This window comes from Sinocyclocheilus grahami, unplaced genomic scaffold (genome assembly GCF_001515645.1).
Source record: "Sinocyclocheilus grahami isolate Dianchi unplaced genomic scaffold, SAMN03320097.WGS_v1.1 scaffold910.1, whole genome shotgun sequence".
Taxonomy (NCBI): domain Eukaryota; kingdom Metazoa; phylum Chordata; class Actinopteri; order Cypriniformes; family Cyprinidae; genus Sinocyclocheilus; species Sinocyclocheilus grahami.
In genome coordinates this window covers 427931-442969 of record NW_015506089.1, presented here as the reverse complement: position 1 = coordinate 442969, position 15039 = coordinate 427931, and the positions used below count along the sequence as shown (strand labels likewise).

The following is a 15039-nucleotide window of genomic DNA, read 5'->3' as shown; positions in this document are numbered from 1 at the left end:
GTAGGACTCACATGTCACTGTGACTTTTAAAATCCCCATAAAAAAAAATAATAATCATAATCACCACACACACAGCAAGTAGTCTGTTAAAAAATGGTTATTTTTCTAAACAATATTTAAAACGGTTTATCTGTGGGATATAATTCTAAATTTGTATAATAATTCTAGGAAATATACAGTAAAGAAAATCATGAAGGAAATATATATTTTAGGACCATTAGGATTTTTTGCATTAATGTCACAAAAACATAATTTACCTCAAATTCTATTTACTGTAAAGTGAAAAAAACAAAGATATTTATGATATTTTATTTAAATTGTTTAATATTTACATAACATGATATCAGTTGTTATACTGCTTTAAATTTTTGGTCATTAAAATTTTATTATAGTAGTAAAAAAATCTAAAAAGTATTACAATTGAGAATCAGAGTTAATTTAGTATTATTTATATACTATTAGAGGATTTATTAATATTTTGAATTCTTTTTACCATATATTTTGACTTTCTTATTTATCTGATGGGTCACAGACAGCAAGGAAAAAATCTATTAAAAAATTAAATAGTGCAACTAACCATATCATGTATTAAGCACAGCAAAGTAAATAATAAGGAATGCTATCGCAAGTGTGATTTCTGTGATCCGACTTTTTTTTAATGTCAAATAAAATGTGAGTAGTGCTGTTATTTTACCCATAAAGGTGAGAAAATATAAATAACTTGAAATAATATGAAGATTAGACAGGCAACTACACAAAAAAATAGTACAGAACAGAAATTGTAATTAAATATTGAAAGTTTATAATTTGAATGTAGCATTGCTTTTTTCCACTAAAGCATTGTTTTATTCATGAATATTAAGTTAAAAGGGCTTTTCCCACGGCATTCTCAGCCAGGGCGTCATTGTAAATAAGAGTCATGTTCTAAAGTTACTTGTTTATATAAAGGTAAAATAAATCAAATGAAACCAAATAAACAGTTGAGTCATTGTGGGTGCTACTATAAGTTCACATTTAGGTGCGCAAACATGATGTTGTCATCACCACGCTTGAGAGGATTTGTGCCAGTAGCTTTGATTTGAAGCATCAATGGGCATAATATGATGTCAGGTCTGTCAGACGTAAGTCTTTTGATATATGTGGAGCTTTAAACATGTTGTTTCTGCTTATAAGTCATGCTCAATCCTGTCAGTAAGATGTTTTTGTAAACTCACGCCATGTTTCTAGGGCCCCACCTGTAAACTGTAGGGCAATGACATTAGTTGTTTTTTTAATATAACGATAGATAGATAGATAGATAGATAGATAGCATAAAGGAAAATAGATTTAGATATTTTTAGGACCATTAGGATTTGTTGCATTAATGTCACAAAAACATAATTTACCTCAAATTCTATTTACTGTAAAGTGAAAAAAACAAAGATATTTATGATATTTTATTTAAATGGTTTAATATTTTAATATCATTTGTTATTCTGCCTTTAATTTATGATGATTAAAAAAATTAAGAAAATGCATTACAGTAATACTTTTTTTTTTTAAAGGATTACCATTGACAATCAGTTATTTTAGTATTATTTATATACTATCGTGGGATTTATTAATATTTTTAATTCTTTTTTTATCTTATTTTTTTGTTTTAATTTTAATTTGCAATTTTGTTATGTGCATGCTTTTGTAATTTTCATCAGCTACAAATATTTTAATATTTCTATTTAGCTTTATTTCCGTTTTAGTTTTTGTAATTCAGTACTTTTAAATATATTATAATTAAGAATGTCAACTTTCGAGTCGAGCCAGTTTTCGAGTTTTTCATCTAACGTTTATATTTCATTCTATTTCAGCTTCATTTCAATTAATAAAAGAAATGTATAATTTAAAATGCCATTTAAAAAAAAAATGCATAAGCAAAACGGACACGTTCAAAACCGAACACCTGTTTTGGTGTTTTCAGAAAACAATTATTGAATACTTTAAATAATAATATCATAAACAGCACATTGTCACTATGAAGATCTGACCTTATTGGCCATTGAAACATGGCATCTGTATATGTTGATTCTGTGGGGTTAATGTTACACGGCCTGCTCTTCTTAAAGCAGCCAACAATGAAGCTCAACTATTAGCGGAGCTGCTTGAAATATTCAGTAGGAAACCAATACCTGTTTCCAGGTAACCGATGCTGGGTTTCTGAGCCGTGTCACAGTGTGTGTGTGTGTTTCACTGCTGAAACTGCCTCTTTCATCTACTTCACACTGAATTCAAGGACTCGACCAGCAGCCCAAGTTTTTCTTTTCTTATAAAGTGTCGGCATAAAGACAATGAGGAGAAGCTGGTTTTCATCTTGCACTGAAAACTGACTGTCTCTTACTGATGGAACAGGAGTATTGTTAAAGACTGAGATCTAAACTAAGGCTGGGAGTTTGTTGATGGTGGCGTAGAGATTCCTTGGACTGTTTTATGAATTTTTGCACACATCTGAGGATCTTTTGAAGGAGTCCGTCATGAATCCCATGTGGAAAGTCTATAAGAGTAAGGTCATGAAGACCCTCAACCCGGAGATGGAGGAAGACACGGTGGAAGACACGGTGGAAGACACGGTGGAAGAGGTAAATCCACTGAACCTGAGAACAACACTAAACAGTCAACATGGGCAGATATGAGTGAACATGCATTTGAAAAAATATTGAAGCCTAAATTTAAGATTTATCTTTTTGATTTGTTTGCATACAACATTTCCATCCATTTGAATTACAGAGTTTTAACATAAACTAATAAACGAATTGTGATGCATATTTGTCAGAAACAGGTAAGATATCTAAAAAAAATCACAGCATTAACTATTTGCATCTATTTGGTTTTATTTAAATAGTCAAAATGAAATTTTAAAAAAGTTTAAAAGTATGACTATTGTTAAAATTGTTGTGGAACACGCAATATATAGTTAGTTAAAGTGAGTTACTTAATGTATGAGATTGAAACTAACTGGATTTATTGATGATAAATATAGAAACCTGTTTATTGTGTATTTAAAACACATGCAGATTATTAATAGATGGAAATTTTTACATGCATAATTATTACATTTAGGCCTATATTTGAGTGTGTTTATTCGGCAATCTTTAAATAACTGTTTGCATTGAGAGAGCAACCTTTTAAGTAGGCCTACTCCAATCATTTAAATTAGGGAAAGAACAACTAAATCCTAAATTTCAACTACTATTATACAATGGCAAATACTTAGACCAATATGAGTTTTTCATTGACAAATGATGATCCCAATATCTAGAAAGTGGTGGATAAAATGGTGCTATTACATAATACAGTTTTAATCAATATGCATAATACAATTTATTCTGCCTGACCAGTATATCAGTCTAGTATCTGGCCTCTGATCACATTAGTATGCATGCATGCTATCAGTATTTAAGAGTTTCTCCTAACTTTACACTCTTAAAAATTAAGGTTCTTTATTGGCATCAATGGTTTTATGAAGTACCTTGAACATCCATGGAACCTTTCAAATGCAGAAAAGGTTCTTTATATTCGAAAAACATTCTTTAGATTTTGAAAATGTTCTTTTGGGAACAAAAATGGTTCTTTGATGGAATCACTGCAAAAAAGGGAAAGAACAACTAAATCCTAAATTTCAACTACTATTATACAATGGCAAATACTTAGACCAATATGAGTTTTTCATTGACAAATGATGATCCCAATATCTAGAAAGTGGTGGATAAAATGGTGCTATTACATAATACAGTTTTAATCAATATGCATAATACAATTTATTCTGCCTGACCAGTATATCAGTCTAGTATCTGGCCTCTGATCACATTAGTATGCATGCATGCTATCAGTATTTAAGAGTTTCTCCTAACTTTACACTCTTAAAAATGAAGGTTCTTTATTGGCATCAATGGTTTTATGAAGAACCTTGAACATCCATGGAACCTTTCAAATGCAGAAAAGGTTCTTTATATTCGAAAAACATTCTTTAGATTTTGAAAATGTTCTTTTGGGAACAAAAATGGTTCTTTGATGGAATCACTGCAAAAACACCCTTTTGGAACCTTTATTTTTAAAGAGTGTACCCTTAGAAATAATATCACAAATCAATGTTTGAATCAAAGATTTTAAGTGCACTGAGTGCAATATCCGTTGAAAAAACTTCAGGTTTAACAGTAGGATTCTCATCTGAACCTTTAAAGTTCACCTTTTTGACTAAGGTGACAAGGGACTGAGGGACACTTTTTCTTCTGTTCCTGTTCAAGTATGTTAATTGGCTAGAGCATGTGTTTTTAAAAACCTAATGAAGGCAATTCTGAGTGTCAGGATGCATTCAAATATTTTAAATATTCTTTCATGTATCTGATCAAGGGAATCCTTGACCCACTTTTCAAAGGCCTGTAACTGGATCTAAAGTGTGATAGGAATAGGATGCTATTCCAGCGATTGATTCGAGACGGATAGCACACACTAGGGTGTGTTGGGCTTGTTGGCAGATTCCCCACAGTCCTCGGCTGTCTGTGTGACCTCTCGCTTACCAGTGAACTTGCATAGTTTCCACAGCCTGCTACAACACAGCAATGCCAACAGATTACTGCAGCTTAGTCAAGATAAACACTGCATGCGTGCCCCCCCCCCCTTTCTTTCTTTCAGTCATGGCTCAATTTATGCATAGTAAATACATGATTGGAGTTACTCTAAATGTGGCTTTTACAATTTCAAATTATATGCCATTAATTTTTGTATTTACATGTTCATTATTTTGAACCAGCCTAAATTGGTTTGCTTGTCTTAATCTGGTCACCAGGCAGGTTTACACTGGTAACTATAGTTTGATGGTTTTAGACAGGCAATAGAACTTAGTCAGTTTAGACACCGTATTGAATTTAATGCGGATGAAAACGAGGCTGTGATAGTGAAACTTTGGGTGGCCTACAATTACAATTACATCGGGTATCGTTTTCAAAAAACGTGCACTTTGAAAGTTGAAACCCGTTTTCAAAAGTTTGCCTTGTCAGGCCCCAAAACGCAGTTGTCGTGTAAATCAGTGGTTCCCAACCCTGGTCCTGGAGGCACCCCAACACTGCACGTTTTGCATGTCTCCTTAATCAAACACACCTGATTCAGGTCATCGGCTCGTTAGTAGAGACTCCAAGACCTGAAATTGGTGTGTCAGAGAAAGGAGACATGCAAAATGTGCAGTGTTGGGGTGCCTCCAGGAACAGGGTTGGGAACCACTGGTGTAAATGAACGTCCAAAACGCATACGTTTTCCGTTTTTAGTTGAAAACAGTGATGGGTAAACACCCCTAGGCTTTACAATGGCACTTCAAAATTGCTTGGTAGAGTTCTTGTCTAGTTGCAGTTATATTCAGAAAGACTTTCATCAGCTGAATAGTCGGCATGTTGTTAAACAACAGTAGGCCATTGAACGCGCTGTACTTCAGTCCCTCACAGCCTCATTTTCATTCCTATCAGAAATAAAATAGGCCTATGGTGCTGCTCTGATTATAGTATTATTTTGACATATTTGTCTGAAAACAAACCACACGAGGGAGACAAAATATAAATTTTCATCACATTCATGCACGTATGTAAGTTAGTTTTATCTGGAAAAATAGCTAAAAACATTTATTACCTTAAATAGCTACTTTGTTTACCTGATTTAACACATATTTTTGTACAAATCAATGTGTTTTGTGTTTTAGATTTAGTGGTGGTAAAACGGTTTTTTTTTTTTACTTTTGAATTTTTCAGTGTACAAATATTAGTTGTTAAACAACAGTAGGCCATTGAACGCGCTGTACTTCAGTCCCTCACAGCCTCATTTTCATTCCTATCAGAAATAAAATAGGCCTATGGTGCTGCTCTGATTATAGTATTATTTTGACATATTTGTCTGAAAACAAACCACACGAGGGAGACAAAATATAAATTTTCATCACATTCATGCACGTATGTAAGTTAGTTTTATCTGGAAAAATAGCTAAAAACATTTATTACCTTAAATAGCTACTTTGTTTACCTGATTTAACACATATTTTTGTACAAATCAATGTGTTTTGTGTTTTAGATTTAGTGGTGGTAAAACGTTTTTTTTTTTTTTACTTTTGAATTTTTCAGTGTACAAATAATGTACCTTCTGTAACTCACTTTATCTACTATTTATTTTTACCTCTCACTTATCATTATAACTTTCTCTTTGATGAATGTTTGTCTGTGAAGGTCACTGATGCTGCTGAAGATATTACGCCTATCCAGTCTGATGAAGGACCCAATGCAATGACACAGCTGGCCAAGAGAGTAAACCTGGAAAATCAATATTATGCATAATTATTTTATTAAATGTAGTTTCTGTTTTGGAAACAGCTTTGGAAAGAAAGAAAAAACTACTGCAAACTGTAAAAGTGTGCTTGTAATATATCCACAAATGTTTAACTAAAAAGATGTTATACAGTTTTTGGATCAATTATAATATGTCATAGAGGCCACTCCTGAAACTGCTTGAAATTTCATATCAGTTTAACATTTAGACATACTGATGTTTGTTGGTCTGAGTCATTGTGTTCATTGCTCAGATGCAGGGAGCCGGAGCTAAAGGTTGGAGAAGTGTTTCGTCTCTATTCACCAAGGATGATGAACACCAGCTTCTGGAGGCAGACAATCAGCCGGCAGCAGATCAGTGAGTGTTGTGATGCATTTAGTTCATTTTTCTATTGGGGAAGGCATGTTGACCAAATGTTTTAGTCACTGATTGTTCTATATTACAACTCCTTGCAGCAGACAGAAAATATATAAGTACCATTTCACACGGAAAATGATCCGTCATTACTGTAATATACTTAAATTTTAAACATTTAAATTATCTGAGCAATGTTTGGGGTCCGTAAGATACTTTAATGTTTTTGAAAGAAGTCTCTTATGCTCATCAGGTTTGCATATATTTGGTCAAAAATATTGCAAAATATCATTACAATTTCAAATATCTGTTTTCTCTTTGAATAAATTATCAAATGCAATTTATTTCTGTGATCAAAGCTGAATTTTCAGCATCATTACTCCAGTCTTCAGTGTCACATGATCTTCAGAAATCATTTTAATATGCAGATTTGCTGCTCAAGAAACATTTCTGATTACTATCAATGTTGAAAAACACCAATTTTTTGTGGAATCTGTTATATTTTATTTTTCCGGATTCTTCAATGAATAAAAAGTTCAAAAGAGCAACCTTTATTTGAAATAGAAATCTTGTGTAACATTATACATGTCTTTACTGTCACTTTGATCAATGTAATGCATCCCTGCTGAACAAAAGTATTATTTTCTTAAAAATATATATTACTAACCCCAATTTTTTTAACAGTACTGAATATATTTCTTGCGAAAACGAATTCTTTGATGAATAAAACAATCACAAGAACAGCATTTATTTGAATTAGAAAACAGTTGTAGAATTGTAAATGTCTTTGCTGTATGTATATATTTACTTACCACAAATTTTTTGAACAGTACTGAACATGTTTCTTGCAAAAACATTTAGTAGATCAAAATGAATTGAATCCCAAGTTGCCTTTATCATCTTTCCAGTCCACTGGCAGTGAAGCCAGAAGAGCCTCCTCGACCCAACAAGTGCAGCACTGGATTCTGGGATAACTTTGCGACTAAGTGGCACCAAGCTGCTGCGATGAGGCAAGTGGAGGTCACGGAGGCAGGAGGCGACGGCAGTGAGGAGGTGGGCAGCGAGAGCGGGGCGAGAGCAGAAGACGGAGAAAACCAGGTCGAGCAGGAGGCCAAGGCGGGCGACGGCGGCACGGGAAACAGCTTCTCCAAATACGCCACGCTCGGAGGAGAGAGTGAAGACACACCGGCCTTCAAGTGGAACTTTGTCACCAGCAAACTGGCTGAGCTGAAGACCAAAAGCATGGCCAAGAGTAACTAGCCAACAGAGAGAGCAGGTTATCGCAGTTCAGACCACAGGGGCCACAGTGCTTCATATGAGCCTTATCACTCAGATGTACGGTGATCACATTTCACCAAACCCCTTTAAAAGCATCGACCGTGACCGACACTGTGGCCTCTCTGGGCTTGAACTGGTTGGCATTCATGTGGAAACTGCTGGTTATGGGAAACGTCTGTTCAGTAAAGGTGATGTGTGTAATCTTTAGTGATAAAATACTGAATCATCATTATTTTTGCAATTCCATTTGGTGCAGAAGAAATTACACACTTCACTTAAAAAAATAAATAAAAAATGCTGTAAAAAATCAGGGAAGTATGAGAATGAAGTATTAATATATATAGATAAAAGGTTTATATAGCTCAATAGAAAAAGTTCTAACCCGAGAATATTTGTCAAAAATTATCATTAAAATAAAATGATGACTATTTTCTTTTTGTCGTGAAAATAGTTTAGTTTTAGTTTTAGTAATAATGCCTAGAAATACCCTTGCAACCAGCCAGAACAGCTTAGCAACACCCTAGCAACCATTTTTAATGCTAAAATACTGAATCGTCATTATTTTTGTAGTTTATAAATCACACACTTCTTACACACTTAAAAAAAGCCAAAAAATAAATAAAATAAAACATCAGGGAATTAGATGAAAAGTTTAATATAACTTGAGAAAAAAGTTCTATAGATATAGATAAAACGTTTGTGTAACTCAAATAAAAAAAGTTCTAACCCAAGAATATTTGTCAAAACTTGTGCTGTTAATTGTGCAAGTTAAAGTGAAACTATTATTTTGTCAAGTAAAATCAGTTTCCTACAAAGAAGTTTAAGCTCAATAACAGCACCTTGTAACACCCTAGCAACCAGTCAGAACAGCTTAGCAACACCCTAGCAACCAGTCTGAACAGCCTAGCGACCATCCACTGCAATCAGCCAAGTACTCTAGAAGTGAATGATGTCATAATGATATGAATACATTTATTATTTTCATTGATTTATGTCATCAGGTATAAGTAATTGAGGATTAAGTGCAATAATAATTAGCCCAGTAAACATTAAGATTAAACGCGTTCTGAACACCCCAGAGGAACAATCTCACCAAGAATAAAGTAGTATGAATCAGATCAATGATTTTGCTATTTTATATAGTGTATATCATGTACAATACTTTTTATGTATTGTATATTTAGAAATGCAATTGATAAAGTTGGGGAATGTTTAATTTACTATTTTATTTTAAAGTGTGGAAGTTTACAGAATATGTGTCTGGTGTAGTTCATGCAGTGTGCTGTCTGCTTCATAATGTTCTTACACATTGTTTAGTCTCTTAAGTCCTGAAGTCTAATGTAAGTGTTTATGCACAATGTCTCAAAGGTGCTTTGTGTCTGCTGTCATTGAGTCTCTCTGTCTTTGTTCACAGTCTGCTCTGTTGTCAAAAGTCACATTGAATGATGATTTTCCTGCTTTGATGTTTTATTTTATGATATAATAAAGTTATGTTGCAAAAACACGTTGTTTTGAGATTTTATTATATTTAAATAATATTACAGGGGTTTGAGGGGTTATAGTTTTCCTGCTATTGCCAATAGTGAACAGCAGGTGTCAGTGCAGGCTATAACAAACAACACCAAAAGTACTGGGAAAAATACCATTTCAACATGACTTATCAGCAAACTAGGTGATGGGAAGTGACTGTCATTAACGTCCGAAAGTTAGATTGCGAAACTTGTGCGACTCTATTTCAGACGATTCATTAAAAATTATCGGTCCAAAAGAACGATTCGTTCACGAACTGAGCATCATAAAGTTGCTAACATGGTCCATAATAAATACAAAATCAAAATAGCCTATATAGCATACAAATAGCCATTTTGCATTTTACAGCTGTTTTGACCTTGGCCCATAGTTGTTGATTTTACTACTAAATTATCATAAATATATGTGATGGGAAATGCGTTTGTGATATGAACTTATTGGCTTATTTCGTGTCGGAGTGACTGTGCCAATTTTTAATTGAGTAACTATCAATTTAAATAAAAATCAATGCAGACTCGAGTCGCGAACTGATTCAGTTTGGTGAATTGGTTCATCCAGTGTTCACTTTAAAGAACCTGTTCAAAAGAACGATTCGTTCACGAACCGAGCATCACTAAAGCTAGCTGCTGAGATGGTCCATAACAGTTTTTTTTATCTTGTCTTTATTTATGATTTTGATAATTGTACTGCCTTAATGTTTTAATGTTTGTATTGTTTAATTAAATAAAAGGTTCTGTACTGGAATTCATAAATAAATAAATAAATGGTCCATAACAGTATCATATTGTACAAGAAAGCATGCTTTGTTCATATTCTTCTCACAAGGTTTGCTGCGAACCCGACGATTCAATAGAAAAGAACAATTCGTTCACGAACCGAACATCATGAAGTTAGAAGCAGAAAGCAAAACATGTTTTGTTTATATTCTCACAAGTCTGCACAAGCTCCCAAATTGATAGACATTTAGCATTTTACTGTTTCTTTTGACCTGGCCCAACCACCTTCCTACTTAAATCCAGATTTCCTTCAAACAATAAGGTAAGTAAACGGAACAGTTTTATCAATTGGTTTTATTTTTGACCTCTTTGGCTAATTTCACATTTGTTACCACAGTTTTATTGTATCCAAACAATAAACAGCTAGTATTTTGGTGGTAAATGTCACGCTCATGACTCGATTAGAGGTCAACTATTGTCTTTGCTGGACTGCTCAGATCCATGAGACAGACTGGAACTGCTGTTTTTATTGTCTCACAGTAATATAACCCTCTCTAAGCCTGTCATAACATATGGCTCCATGCAGGATTTGGTCGCTTCGCTTACATAGTTTATGGCCTGCAGGTATGTTTTTCTCATACAGGTGTTGTGGGAAGAAGTTACAGCCCTGCACTGAAACTGCTTGAAATTTCATATCAGTTTAACATTTAGACATACTGATGTTTGTTGGTCTGAGTCATTGTGTTCATTGCTCAGATGCAGGGAGCCGGAGCTAAAGGTTGGAGAAGTGTTTCGTCTCTATTCACCAAGGATGATGAACACCAGCTTCTGGAGGCAGACAATCAGCCGGCAGCAGATCAGTGAGTGTTGTGATGCATTTAGTTCATTTTTCTATTGGGGAAGGCATGTTGACCAAATGTTTTAGTCACTGATTGTTCTATATTACAACTCCTTGCAGCAGACAGAAAATATATAAGTACCATTTCACACGGAAAATGATCCGTCATTACTGTAATATACTTAAATTTTAAACATTTAAATTATCTGAGCAATGTTTGGGGTCCGTAAGATACTTTAATGTTTTTGAAAGAAGTCTCTTATGCTCATCAGGTCTGCATATATTTGGTCAAAAATATTGCAAAATATCATTACAATTTCAAATATCTGTTTTCCCTTTGAATAAATTATCAAATGCAATTTATTTCTGTGATGCGCAGCTGAATTTTCAGCATCATTACTCCAGTCTTCAGTGTCACATGATCTTCAGAAATCATTTTAATATGCAGATTTGCTGCTCAAGAAACATTTCTGATTACTATCAATGTTGAAAAACACCAATTTTTTGTGGAATCTGTTATATTTTATTTTTCCGGATTCTTCAATGAATAAAAAGTTCAAAAGAGCAACCTTTATTTGAAATAGAAATCTTGTGTAACATTATACATGTCTTTACTGTCACTTTGATCAATGTAATGCATCCCTGCTGAACAAAAGTATTATTTTCTTAAAAATATATATTACTAACCCCAATTTTTTTAACAGTACTGAATATATTTCTTGCGAAAACGAATTCTTTGATGAATAAAACAATCACAAGAACAGCATTTATTTGAATTAGAAAACAGTTGTAGAATTGTAAATGTCTTTGCTGTATGTATATATTTACTTACCACAAATTTTTTGAACAGTACTGAACATGTTTCTTGCAAAAACATTTAGTAGATCAAAATGAATTGAATCCCAAGTTGCCTTTATCATCTTTCCAGTCCACTGGCAGTGAAGCCAGAAGAGCCTCCTCGACCCAACAAGTGCAGCACTGGATTCTGGGATAACTTTGCGACTAAGTGGCACCAAGCTGCTGCGATGAGGCAAGTGGAGGTCACGGAGGCAGGAGGCGACGGCAGTGAGGAGGTGGGCAGCGAGAGCGGGGCGAGAGCAGAAGACGGAGAAAACCAGGTCGAGCAGGAGGCCAAGGCGGGCGACGGCGGCACGGGAAACAGCTTCTCCAAATACGCCACGCTCGGAGGAGAGAGTGAAGACACACCGGCCTTCAAGTGGAACTTTGTCACCAGCAAACTGGCTGAGCTGAAGACCAAAAGCATGGCCAAGAGTAACTAGCCAACAGAGAGAGCAGGTTATCGCAGTTCAGACCACAGGGGCCACAGTGCTTCATATGAGCCTTATCACTCAGATGTACGGTGATCACATTTCACCAAACCCCTTTAAAAGCATCGACCGTGACCGACACTGTGGCCTCTCTGGGCTTGAACTGGTTGGCATTCATGTGGAAACTGCTGGTTATGGGAAACGTCTGTTCAGTAAAGGTGATGTGTGTAATCTTTAGTGATAAAATACTGAATCATCATTATTTTTGCAATTCCATTTGGTGCAGAAGAAATTACACACTTCACTTAAAAAATTAATAAAAAATGCTGTAAAAAATCAGGGAAGTATGAGAATGAAGTATTAATATATATAGATAAAAGGTTTATATAGCTCAATAGAAAAAGTTCTAACCTTAAAATACTGAATCATCATTATTTTTGCAATTCCATTTGGTGCAGAAGAAATTACACACTTCACTTAAAAAAATAAATAAAAAATGCTGTAAAAAATCAGGGAAGTATGAGAATGAAGTATTAATATATATAGATAAAAGGTTTATATAGCTCAATAGAAAAAGTTCTAACCCGAGAATATTTGTCAAAAATTATCATTAAAATAAAATGATGACTATTTTCTTTTTGTCGTGAAAATAGTTTAGTTTTAGTTTTAGTAATAATGCCTAGAAATACCCTTGCAACCAGCCAGAACAGCTTAGCAACACCCTAGCAACCATTTTTAATGCTAAAATACTGAATCGTCATTATTTTTGTAGTTTATAAATCACACACTTCTTACACACTTAAAAAAAGCCAAAAAATAAATAAAATAAAACATCAGGGAATTAGATGAAAAGTTTAATATAACTTGAGAAAAAAGTTCTATAGATATAGATAAAACGTTTGTGTAACTCAAATAAAAAAAGTTCTAACCCAAGAATATTTGTCAAAACTTGTGCTGTTAATTGTGCAAGTTAAAGTGAAACTATTATTTTGTCAAGTAAAATCAGTTTCCTACAAAGAAGTTTAAGCTCAATAACAGCACCTTGTAACACCCTAGCAACCAGTCAGAACAGCTTAGCAACACCCTAGCAACCAGTCTGAACAGCCTAGCGACCATCCACTGCAATCAGCCAAGTACTCTAGAAGTGAATGATGTCATAATGATATGAATACATTTATTATTTTCATTGATTTATGTCATCAGGTATAAGTAATTGAGGATTAAGTGCAATAATAATTAGCCCAGTAAACATTAAGATTAAACGCGTTCTGAACACCCCAGAGGAACAATCTCACCAAGAAAAAAGTAGTATGAATCAGATCAATGATTTTGCTATTTTATATAGTGTATATCATGTACAATACTTTTTATGTATTGTATATTTAGAAATGCAATTGATAAAGTTGGGGAATGTTTAATTTACTATTTTATTTTAAAGTGTGGAAGTTTACAGAATATGTGTCTGGTGTAGTTCATGCAGTGTGCTGTCTGCTTCATAATGTTCTTACACATTGTTTAGTCTCTTAAGTCCTGAAGTCTAATGTAAGTGTTTATGCACAATGTCTCAAAGGTGCTTTGTGTCTGCTGTCATTGAGTCTCTCTGTCTTTGTTCACAGTCTGCTCTGTTGTCAAAAGTCACATTGAATGATGATTTTCCTGCTTTGATGTTTTATTTTATGATATAATAAAGTTATGTTGCAAAAACACGTTGTTTTGAGATTTTATTATATTTAAATAATATTACAGGGGTTTGAGGGGTTATAGTTTTCCTGCTATTGCCAATAGTGAACAGCAGGTGTCAGTGCAGGCTATAACAAACAACACCAAAAGTACTGGGAAAAATACCATTTCAACATGACTTATCAGCAAACTAGGTGATGGGAAGTGACTGTCATTAACGTCCGAAAGTTAGATTGCGAAACTTGTGCGACTCTATTTCAGACGATTCATTAAAAATTATCGGTCCAAAAGAACGATTCGTTCACGAACTGAGCATCATAAAGTTGCTAACATGGTCCATAATAAATACAAAATCAAAATAGCCTATATAGCATACAAATAGCCATTTTGCATTTTACAGCTGTTTTGACCTTGGCCCATAGTTGTTGATTTTACTACTAAATTATCATAAATATATGTGATGGGAAATGCGTTTGTGATATGAACTTATTGGCTTATTTCGTGTCGGAGTGACTGTGCCAATTTTTAATTGAGTAACTATCAATTTAAATAAAAATCAATGCAGACTCGAGTCGCGAACTGATTCAGTTTGGTGAATTGGTTCATCCAGTGTTCACTTTAAAGAACCTGTTCAAAAGAACGATTCGTTCACGAACCGAGCATCACTAAAGCTAGCTGCTGAGATGGTCCATAACAGTTTTTTTTATCTTGTCTTTATTTATGATTTTGATAATTGTACTGCCTTAATGTTTTAATGTTTGTATTGTTTAATTAAATAAAAGGTTCTGTACTGGAATTCATAAATAAATAAATAAATGGTCCATAACAGTATCATATTGTACAAGAAAGCATGCTTTGTTCATATTCTTCTCACAAGGTTTGCTGCGAACCCGACGATTCAATAGAAAAGAACAATTCGTTCACGAACCGAACATCATGAAGTTAGAAGCAGAAAGCAAAACATGTTTTGTTTATATTCTCACAAGTCTGCACAAGCTCCCAAATTGATAGACATTTAGCATTTTACTGTTTCTTTTGACCT

General features: G+C 34.0%; 2 protein-coding genes across 2 annotated transcripts; both read left to right on the top strand.

The window, feature by feature from the left end:
• The first annotated feature begins 2504 nt into the window (after nucleotides 1-2504).
• On the top strand, nucleotides 2505-7974 carry LOC107564102 (testis development-related protein-like). The gene is made up of 4 exons (XM_016249098.1): nucleotides 2505-2609; nucleotides 6234-6311; nucleotides 6587-6690; nucleotides 7596-7974. The coding sequence occupies exons 1-4, from the start codon at nucleotides 2505-2507 to the stop codon at nucleotides 7945-7947; spliced, it is 639 nt and encodes a 212-aa protein (XP_016104584.1). The 3' UTR covers nucleotides 7948-7974.
• Nucleotides 7975-8020: 46 nt separating this feature from the next.
• On the top strand, nucleotides 8021-12356 carry LOC107564101 (testis development-related protein-like). The gene is made up of 4 exons (XM_016249097.1): nucleotides 8021-8153; nucleotides 10798-10835; nucleotides 10968-11071; nucleotides 11978-12356. The coding sequence occupies exons 1-4, from the start codon at nucleotides 8021-8023 to the stop codon at nucleotides 12327-12329; spliced, it is 627 nt and encodes a 208-aa protein (XP_016104583.1). The 3' UTR covers nucleotides 12330-12356.
• Nucleotides 12357-15039: the final 2683 nt, after the last annotated feature.